General features: G+C 37.7%; 1 protein-coding gene across 1 annotated transcript; it reads left to right on the top strand.

Annotated features, from left to right (window-relative positions):
• Window positions 1–2,212: 2,212 nt before the first annotated feature.
• Window positions 2,213–9,803, top strand: LOC131707114 (carcinoembryonic antigen-related cell adhesion molecule 5-like). Its single transcript, XM_059009302.1, has 10 exons — window positions 2,213–2,321; window positions 4,950–5,003; window positions 5,237–5,500; window positions 5,594–5,869; window positions 5,989–6,243; window positions 6,549–6,827; window positions 7,617–7,880; window positions 7,974–8,249; window positions 8,892–8,990; window positions 9,180–9,803. The coding sequence occupies exons 1-9, from the start codon at window positions 2,267–2,269 to the stop codon at window positions 8,978–8,980; spliced, it is 1,812 nt and encodes a 603-aa protein (XP_058865285.1). The 5' UTR covers window positions 2,213–2,266; the 3' UTR covers window positions 8,981–8,990; window positions 9,180–9,803.
• Window positions 9,804–10,454: the final 651 nt, after the last annotated feature.

Below are 10,454 nucleotides of genomic sequence, written 5' to 3'. Positions count from 1 at the left end.
ACAAGTGTATATCAAAGAAACAGTTATTTGACAAATGTTTTGAACAGACAGTGAAGAAAATGAGAAAGACTTTGTCACAGAGGTTTCTATATTACCGCATATCCCACTGCTGTTTTATAAATGCTTTCACTCCTAAAGAGCTTAATATTTAACTACAGTGCAAACACTAATCTAACAATACCCTGCAATACCAGATTAATGCCAATGACTTATATCAAGACTCCACGACGGAAATGTGACGCAGTGGCAAGTCTAAACGAAGAACATGTAGTGTATGATAAACTCGAGGTTAAAAAAAAATATACAAATTAAAAAGTGAGATTTTTTTAAATGATATAAACCGACACATCCGCTTTACAACAGAAAGATGGTTTATCTCTGCGAAAAATGTCAACACCAACTTCTGTTTATTTACTTTTTCATGAACTCACTGGTAAAAAAAGGGAAACGTAAGCCCTATCTATATATATATATATATATATATATATATATATATATATATATATATATATATATATATATAACGTCGACTTTTTAAATAAAATACTGATCTTCTTGTCACTGTGTGCAAGGTTTTAATTTTTAAACCCCAATAAAAACGGGTAAATGATAACGATAAATGTCAATTATAAAATTCTGGAGCTTTTGACTGTAATTAGCAGGATAGTTCCGCAATGCTGCCATCTGGTGTTTATGTCTTGCCAAGCTTATTCTAATAAAATTAATGAGTCAGGAAAACAACGTGGAGTCAGCTGTATGCAGTATAATGCTCTACAACATATTTTATAATATTTATAAATGTGAATGTGGATGCGTTTTACTAGCATGCATTGCGCAGGCACAGCTAACTCAAAACCCGAAGCATTACACATGGAGGAACGGTATATATTGTTTACCATTTAATGCATCCCACTTAGTAATTACACACTTTGAAAACTGTGACAAACACTGAGGGACATCGAGGGACAGCCACGTGTCTTACTTCTCCAATAATGATGTTTGAAAAAAGCAGGCGCATATCTGTACCATACCACCACAGCCTTCTAATAATAAAACAACACTGCCACCATGTGGCGATATAAAAAAAAAAAAGTCAGGTCATTCTAAAACCACCATTTGGACTATATTTTCACTAACCTTGGCCACACTCTTTATATGTCATGACTACAATTTCAAACATCACCAAGATTCATTAGTTTATAAGCTTAAAGTATTTATAGCACAATTCATAGCTAGGGAATCACTAGTCGTGAATCTCCCACCAAATCTTATGCAGACTCAAATCAATGACTCTTACACTTACAATTGAAGAGACCTGCTTTGTATGATATGTGTTACAGGGGAAATGAATTATGCTACAGTGGACACTAGCATGTTAGAAGGATCTGCCACTGACTGACTCACTGTGTGTGACCCTGAGCAAGTCACTTAACCTCCTTGCGCTGCGTCCTGCGGATGAGATGTTAAATCAACGTGCTATTGTAAGTGACTCTGCATATAATGCACAGTTCACAGCCTGCCTCTGTAAAGTGCTTTGTGATGGTGATCCACTATGAAAGGTGCTATATACAGATAGTATCGTTATAAACGTATTGCTGCATAAATAATCTTCTCCTCTTCAAATGTAGAACAAATATTTTGTCCCTGACCTTGAGAGCCTCTCATCTATGTAGTTTATTTACTTATTGTGAGTGCCCTTAGAGCAGGTCTTCCCAACCCTGGTCCTGGGGACCCCTGTGTCTGCTGGTTTTCATTCCAACTGCACTCTCAATTACTCAATTAAACCCTTCATTGAACTAATAATGTGCTTAATTTTACCTTTTTAATTGTTCTCAGCTCCTAAGAAGCCATGCTTTCTGTAATTACACCTGTTGCATATATGTATTTATATTGTATTTTCTATAATCTGGAACAGTTACTTTAGAAGGGGCAATTTTAACATAAATGAATGTGTGGATCCACATTCAAAAATCCAGCCCAGTCACATTACATGCTGTTAAGTATGGCAAAGTTGAAGATTGGGAAGCAATGGGAAAGCTGCATAGCTTACTGAAAAAATTATGGGAAGGTTGTCTTCAGTTTCTTTTAAGCATGTTCAAGCTTGTTGGAACAGAAGCAAACCTAAAAAAACAAACAAAAAAAAACACCTCATTATTAAATACGGATTTATTTATTTTGATTACAAATTTAAACAGACTAATCTGATGAGTTTGTGATATAAGTTCCCCGGATAGTGAGTTTGTTCACTCATTACTCATGCGCCACAATGAAGAACACACGAGCACCGGTGCTGAGCCTCCTTCTTTTGACGCTGATAAAAGGTAAAAAAAAAAAATACATTTTATATATATATATATATATATATATATATATATATATATATATATACTGTATATATGCTGTAAATTTGTATTTTCTATTGTTCTGGCCAGGTTACAGTATTTTCACTGTTAGATTATTTTATTAATGTTATTAGTGTAGAATTAATACAGCAAAACAAATGATTCGTCTGGTTTGTAGTGCGCAGCTAATGCTACCGTAGCTTTAACTGGAAGACCCTGCGCACTGTGACGTGGCTGCTGAACTGTTGGGAGTTTGGTGGTGTCTTTGGACGAGGGGGAGAGATCGTTAAAACGGGTACTTTGAGCACGTTTCATTGAGCTCTGTATTCTAATGCTGTAATTAAAAGCAACAAAAAATGTGCTAAGGAAATACTTTTTTTATCGGATTTATTTGATTTAAATCGATTTTTCTTTTTTTTTTTAAATTATGGATTTTCTTTCGTAGTAGCGTAGTTGCAGCTTTACAGTACCTCCAAACTGTAAATTTAAGGATGTTGGAAATGGTGATGTGTAAATAGTTACATACCAAACTAAATTACTCAATCTTAAATGAATACATAAATAAAGCAAATTATTTGTCATTGTGGCACCCTCTAAATGTGAACTACAAGGATTTCGCGATGGAGTACGCCAGAGAAAACCCCCCTCACTCATCCCAGTCATTCTTTTCTTTGATTTTGTTTCTTTCATTTCCTCTTTCTGTGTCAGTCCAAACACACACCGCTGTTACCTAGGACTGCTTTGCTTTTTATAGTGTGTTCATTTGTAAAGTTCCTGATTGCACCACTAAATAAACCTGGTTTCAGCGAGTCTAACACAGAGCTCAATTGTCTATTTGAATCTGAATCGCTTCGGTGAATATGTTAGTGATGGGCAGGCGCTCTATAAAGGGCAAGACGTGTCTTCAGAATATCATTTCACTATTTTGTTTGTTTGTTTGTTTGTTCGTTTTACGTCTACGCTCCATTTATGCGCCACAGAAAAACCAGGGCGATCGCCATTCGCGCTGGCACTCGCATTTGCTCTGTGATCACAATACAGCCCTAAGAGTTTTCGTTTATAGACAGTAAGAGTTGAAGATGCTCGTGTTAATGATTTCCATTACAAACTTTAAAACATACTTTTCATGTCTTTGCCTTGAGAAACTATATAAAATAGGTAGTAAATTAAAAAAAAAGATTTAAATCAGTGATTAAAAAAAACCAAACAAACATCTAGTGATTTAAATCAGGGTATATCTCATGTAGGGCACTTTTTCACGCTACACCGGGTTTGGATAGCCCATAGATGCTTTCCTGTCTATAGTTAATAGCAATATTAACCGTATTTGATACCTGTACAAAGTTACAAGCTATAACTTACCGAAAATGGTAGCTCGGATTTATGGCCGTGTATCGAAGAGGGAGGAAGTAAAGTAAAAAAAAAAAAAAAAAAAATGCGAATTTTGTGCGGGCATGCGTACTTTGTGTAGGTAGCTCATGCTGAGCAAGAACACCTGTTCCTCTGAAGAGAACACAAACTTTACCGACCTACACTTTATTATTATTATTATTATTATTATTATTATTATTATTATTATTATTATTATTATTATACAAAAAACAACCCAGCATAAAACCCTGATTTCATATTTCTGGATTCTCTTTATAGTTTTATATTTATTTACAATCCAGCATTGTTGTTAAATTGTTTGAACCAACTGCTAAATCACAGTGGAGTCAGTTTATTACTCACCTTACTTCATTTACAATTATCAGTTCACTTTACAGTTTCCGTTACTCATAAACTGATGTTTTTAATAATAATAATAATAATAATAATAATAATAATAATAATAATAATAATTTTAAATTCTATTTTATTAATAACTTGAAATTACCTAAATAAAACAAAACATTCAATGAATAACGGTTATATCCTCCATCATTGTAAATAATATTGTTTATAATAAATGAGATTATTGAAATAAAACAAAGCTACAATGTTAACGGGTCTGCAGTCTATAGCTATCCAATAGCACTGGTTATAGTATTATACTCAGCTTGATTCATGGGTTCGCAGTGATCCTGAATTTCTTAGAGTACTCTGTTGAAACTGACAGGTTTCGTTTGCTGTTGTATTGTTGTTGTCTGTAGCAGAAAAACTACAAGCATGTATTTTGAGAAGTGAAAGCATGTTTAGCACGCAGGTGGTACAGCACACTAGACGCACTTCTGTGATAATGGAACTCACTTTGACAGTAGATACATGTAACCCTCTTTCTATCCAATGAACCATCAGAGAGTTTTCCAAAAATAAATGTTCCATTCACAAGTCCTTCAGTTTGAGTGCTTTGCTACATAATGCGGTTCTGTGACTAATTTTATATTCAAACATTGACTACACTCATTCTACCCTGGCATTGCAGGAAATTAATTACGGTATGCTAAGAGGGACAAAACAGGAGTGCGATTAAGGTGTGTTTAAAAAAAACAAAAAACAAAACAAAACAAAAAAAAAACTAATCTCCCCAAAAATGAACGCGTTAATCGCAGAAGTTTTCCATTGCTTCATTTTAATCTATCCTAAACATACGTGACAGTTGATCCTTCTGCTTTCTCTCTACAGCAGCAGTCTCCAATGGGTCTCCTGCCAGTGAGCCTTTGGATCTCAATGGGAACTGTGAGTGTTGATGGATGTTTGCATGGGTGTGCATTCATTAGCAAGATGGCAGCATGTGGTTAATCTTAAATGTAGTTATAATGTATGAATAATGTTTCAGAGTTGTCAGCTGTCTCTTGTGTAAGAAGGTGCTGTAGCTTTAGTGGTGGGATCTCATGACAGGGGGCAGTATGATTGGTGTCTGAATGAGATCCCATTGTGGTCACTATTTTAACCTGAATGTTCATTTTCAGATGGACCGGACACCCCCATTGTGACAATCAGCCCCCCAAACCAAGTCTATTTTGTGGGAGCAGACATCACTATGTCCTGCTCTGCACAGTCCAGTCCTCCTGCTGTCTACCAATGGGCATTTAATAGTGTCTTTTATAACGGATCAGGATCAGAGCTATCCATTAAACTCCTTCAGCTGGACAACGCTGGAAACTATACCTGCATGGCTTATAACAATATAACCCGCAGATACGCTGCGTTCACACAAGAGCTCTCTGTTGTGGGTAAGTGATGTGGTTTGCACATTCAGAATGTGACAAAACTTTGTACAATATCTGTTCTCTGACCATGTTAAACGCTGCCTCTTCTATCCACAGCACCGATAACTACAGTGACTGTATCTCCCAGCCGAGCACAGCCAATAGAAAACAAGACATTCAGTCTGAGCTGTGAAGTGTCTGGGACTGCTGACTCGTGGCGCTGGCTGAAAGACGATCAGCCTCTTTCCACTAATGAGAGGATAACATTGTCTGGAGAGAACAGCACTGTCTCCTTCAACCCAGTCCTGCAGTCTGATAACGGCACATATCAGTGTGTAGCTTCTGACCCTATAAGTGGAATGGTTAGTCCAGGATACACACTGGTTGTCAATTGTAAGCAGTGCACAAACCTATCTCCCTCCTTTCACTAAGCTTGCTGAATTCACACATTTCTGTTTGCTCCACTGGGTTGTGAGTGTTTAAAGCTTTTCAAAGCATTGTTTGTATTGCAGATGGACCACAGCAGGTCTCTATTTCAGGACCTGATGCATATCCTATAGGCTCGACAGCGTCGTTCACGTGTTCTGCTCTCTCTCATCCCCCCTGTGAATACACCTGGTTATTCAATGGGAAAGAAATTGCGCAGGGCTCAGTTTTCACAATAAGTCCTGTAATGCCAGCCAGCGTTGGGAGTTACACTTGTGAGGCTTTCAACTCAGTGACAGGAAAGAAGACTTCTTCAATCAGAAAGGAATTTCAATTGACTAGTAAGTCAAATGAGTTTGTGAGGGAGGAGACCAGTTGTTTCCCTAACGATCCATTTATTTGAAAGACCATGATATACTTAAAGCTATTTGGAGCATTTCTTTCAGACACTGGTCATCAGCAACAGTTGCCTTTGTCTTGAAAATTCAAACAAACAACCACAGCATGAGGAACTCCGTATTTAAATCTGCATATAAGACAGTATATCCTTGAACAATAAATACATACAAAAATAATCTAGTTTTCCTCATAATATTTCCAGTGAAATCCAGTTCCAACCCACCTTTGTTTTCTTCTCTACCCATAGCACACGTCTCCCAACCCACAGTCCGCTCCAATGTGACTGATCCAGTGGAGTTCAATGACACTGTCAGTTTGACCTGTACAGCCTATGGCTCTGCCGTCTTCTACAGATGGCTCAATGGCAGCTCTGTGGTTAGTGACAGTGAGCGGATTCGTCTGAGTGATGACAATAAAACACTGACCATACCCAGGGTGTTGAGATCTGATGATGGGACCCTGTATTGCTATGCGTTTAACGCTGCCAGCAACAGCACCAGCGAGCCGTTTCACCTCGTTGTGAACTGTAAGTATTGCACTCATTTCTAAAGTAGTGTGTGGAATACAAAGATGCTACTGCCTGGAATCTTGTGTTGAGTCTGTTTTGTCAATGAAAGGTGGAAGAGTGAGCAAATAACATACTGAGCCACGAATCACTGAGTGAAATTATAAAAAGTAATTCCTCTCCAGTGGCATAAAACTGACAGATTCCAGGCAATATCCCCATATTTCAACCCACATGGTTTTAAATTTTAAGTTCAAACCTTATTATGTATTATTTGTTATTTTATAAAGCTCTGTTGTTTATTACTCCACCGTATTTCACTCGTTTTATGCTGTACAGCAAACACATAACGAAGCAACGGGCACATTGTCACAGCAAAGTGTCAATAGGGGATAGGATTTAAATCAGTAATTGAATCAGAAAACTAGGACCATGAATCCGGCTGCTTTGCTTGTTTTTCATGACTAAACCATTGCGTTAAAGATAATCATACTGTAGGAAGAAAGAGTTGTATCATCAAGTGTGGTAGAACTTGTGCGATACATTTGTGGTGGAAAATAGCTCTATGATGTTGAACTGTTGCTGGCTGCATTATTATGTCCTATGCACAATATTATGTTGTATAATGTGAAAGGCAAAAATAAAATAATGTAGAAAAAAATGTGCTTACATTTTCTCTCTGAAGAGAACCTGCAGTTTTTCCTTTAGCTACAGACTCCAATGCAGGGCCAAGAGGAATGGTTGCTACAGTGTGGATGTTTGATTGGAATTCCATGGAGTTTACTTTTTAACTTGAATGTTCATTTTCAGATGGACCGGATGCCCCAGTTGTCATTATCAGCCCCCCAAACCAAGTATATTTTGTGGGAGTAGACCTCACTATGTCCTGCTCTGCACAGTCCTATCCACCTGCTATCTACCAATGGGCATTTAATGGAATCTATTTGAAGGAACTGGCCTCAGAGCTGTCAATTACACAGCTTAGCCTGGACAATGCTGGAAACTATACCTGCATGGCTTATAACAATATAACCCGCAGATACGCTGCGTTCACACAAGAGCTCTCTGTTGTGGGTAAGTGATGTGGTTTGCACATTCAGAATGTGACAAAACTTTGTACAATATCTGTTCTCTGACCATGTTAAACGCTGCCTCTTCTATCCACAGCACCGATAACTACAGTGGCTGTATCTCCCAGCCGAGCACAGCCAATAGAAAACAAGACATTCAGTCTGAGCTGTGAAGTGTCTGGGACTGCTGACTCGTGGCGCTGGCTGAAAGACGATCAGCCTCTTTCCACTAATGAGAGGATAACATTGTCTGGAGAGAGCAGCACTGTCTCCTTCAACCCAGTCCTGCAGTCTGATAACGGCACATATCAGTGTGTAGCTTCTGACCCTATAAGTGGAATGATTAGTCCAGGATACACACTGGTTGTCAATAGTAAGTAACATAAAAAACATCTCCCCTCTTTTCTACGCATGCTGAATTCAAGTACATTTCTAACTTCTTCACTGGGATGTGAGTGTTCAAGGCTTCTCACAGTTATGGAATACAAGTAGTTAATGTGTACACTGCATAGGCATTTGCTAACTATTTAAATATATGCTTTTATGTTACATTCAGTACAGTATTTTACGTGGGCAACTTCATTATTAACAATATTACTAGTTCTTTTTTTTTTTACTGAGATTATTTTTTCAATGCAAGTATTTCAAATATAGCATTATAGATAAACTGCTGGACCCTGGTACTGTGTCCTGCGTATACGTCATATCGTCTGATTGCAGTTAGACCGCTGGAATGAATTTGAAATGCAACACACCTTCACGTGATTAGGTATCAGGAAGCAGAAAGTCATTTTTCATAAAGCAAATAGAGATGTCTTTGAAATACCTGCATATCTCAAACGTGTGAAATACAAATACAGAACAGATGAGGAAGAAGGAAGCAGTGATAAGTTGCTAGTGCATATTACATAACCGTTTAAATGTTACAAGTGCCCTTAGATCAGCTTTTTATTCTATTTAAGATATCCAGAAGGCTGCTGTACATTGTATTTTATTTTGTAATGTTTTCTTGTAGACCCTAATGGTTCTGCTTCCTTGGCATCTGGACATGCAGTAGAGGTGGCGATTGCTGTTCTGGTTCTTCTGCTTTGTGTTTCAGGGTAAAATGCTGCAGGTGAGTGCATTCACTCGGGGTTTAGTGTTGACCATATTTAAAATGCTTTTAAAGAAAGTCAAGGCTATTAATTCATGCACTTCTCATGAAAAACGTTTTGGTTTGATACTCATGGGACAATTATTTTAGTTACTGCATGTAACCGCAAAAATAATTAAATTAAACCATTGTCTTTTATCTCTTGTACAGATTCATGAATCGCAAAAAAAAACACCCCTTCAGAGTACGACTGGAAGAGTAGCATGTTTTATTTACTGTGTAATCAGGCTTGATTGCTTGAGTAATTGTTTACACACCCTCATAATTATGGAGCTCTCCCCCCAACTTGAGCACAGAAGACTACGCCTGCACAGCTCATATATATAGCTATATTGTGATGCAATACCTCAGCCCTGTAACATCTTAGCTGATCCGAGCGAGTCTGGCTCTCTTGCACAGTGGTTAAGATTTTGTCTGGCAGGCACAGTCCCTGTCTGGGGGTTGCCTTGTCCTCACATTCCCTGCGTCCGCATTAGGAAGACCGGCCCAACCAGAATGCTTGGTTGCCTGTTGAGCTGTCACTACAAGGTCGCAGTGTGACACAACCTGAAACCAGTGTGGCACGCAATGACAGACTAGGTCTCGTGTAGAGACGCTGGAGTTAGAAATATATGACCAACACTTTCTGTAATGACACATATTTTATATGTTAGATTTTTTTCTTAAATGAGCTGACTTTTAAACACAACCTAAATAAGGGAGTTGACAATGAAAACACAATGGAAAATACATTTGCAAATGCCTGCTGGCTTGATTTCTTAAAGTTGTAACCTAATCCCAAATAAAAATGCACTTGAACGTAAGACTATGTTTCAGATTATTTTATCTTAGTATGTTAGTGTGTATTGTATTAAGAGCAGGGATGCATGAATGTGAGTATTCATGTATAATATACTGTACAAAAGAAAAAGGGGGTACAGTTTCACAGTATTTAAAAGTACTGTGGGAAGGTAATAGGTTCCTGAGGGCCATTCCACTTCAGGTTTTAGAGGTTATCAATTGAATACTTAACAGATTAATGTCTGAATAGAGGTGTCGGCCCAATTGGTTCAATTAAAAATAGCTGTGCTAAAATGACCCTCGTTCTGCACCACTGGAGTAGACCCTTTCCTAACAACCAACTTTCATACAAGTCAATACATTTTAAGGATATAGATGATTTCTTTGTGTGAATGCAATTGTACAATATGTCAGTGCTCTATTAACACATACAGTAGGGCTGGTTTTGTTTGTTTCTATTATCTGAAATCAGTTGACATGCACACACTGCCATCTGTCCACAAAGAAAATGTGCACACATATTGTATAGTGGTTAACCAGCAACACAAGTGACTGCCCATAGCACTGACTGCATGAGAATCATGTACTCTAATCGCATACTGATCTACAAACAAGGAAAGGAATACAAATGATATGTCCCACAGA

This window comes from Acipenser ruthenus, chromosome 38, assembly GCF_902713425.1.
Source record: "Acipenser ruthenus chromosome 38, fAciRut3.2 maternal haplotype, whole genome shotgun sequence".
In the NCBI taxonomy this organism is placed as follows: domain Eukaryota; kingdom Metazoa; phylum Chordata; class Actinopteri; order Acipenseriformes; family Acipenseridae; genus Acipenser; species Acipenser ruthenus.
The sequence above is the reverse complement of the archived record's forward strand: the minus strand, read 5'-3'. Positions and strand labels throughout refer to the sequence as shown.

Coding starts and splice junctions, on each gene's coding strand:
- LOC131707114 (XM_059009302.1), top strand. CDS start 2,267: ATGAAGAACACACGAGCACCGGTGCTGAGCCTCCTTCTTTTGACGCTG. Junction 2,322..4,949: donor TCTTTTGACGCTGATAAAAG/GTAAAAAAAAAA, acceptor TTCTCTCTACAG/CAGCAGTCTCCAATGGGTCT. Junction 6,828..7,616: donor GTTTCACCTCGTTGTGAACT/GTAAGTATTGCA, acceptor GTTCATTTTCAG/ATGGACCGGATGCCCCAGTT.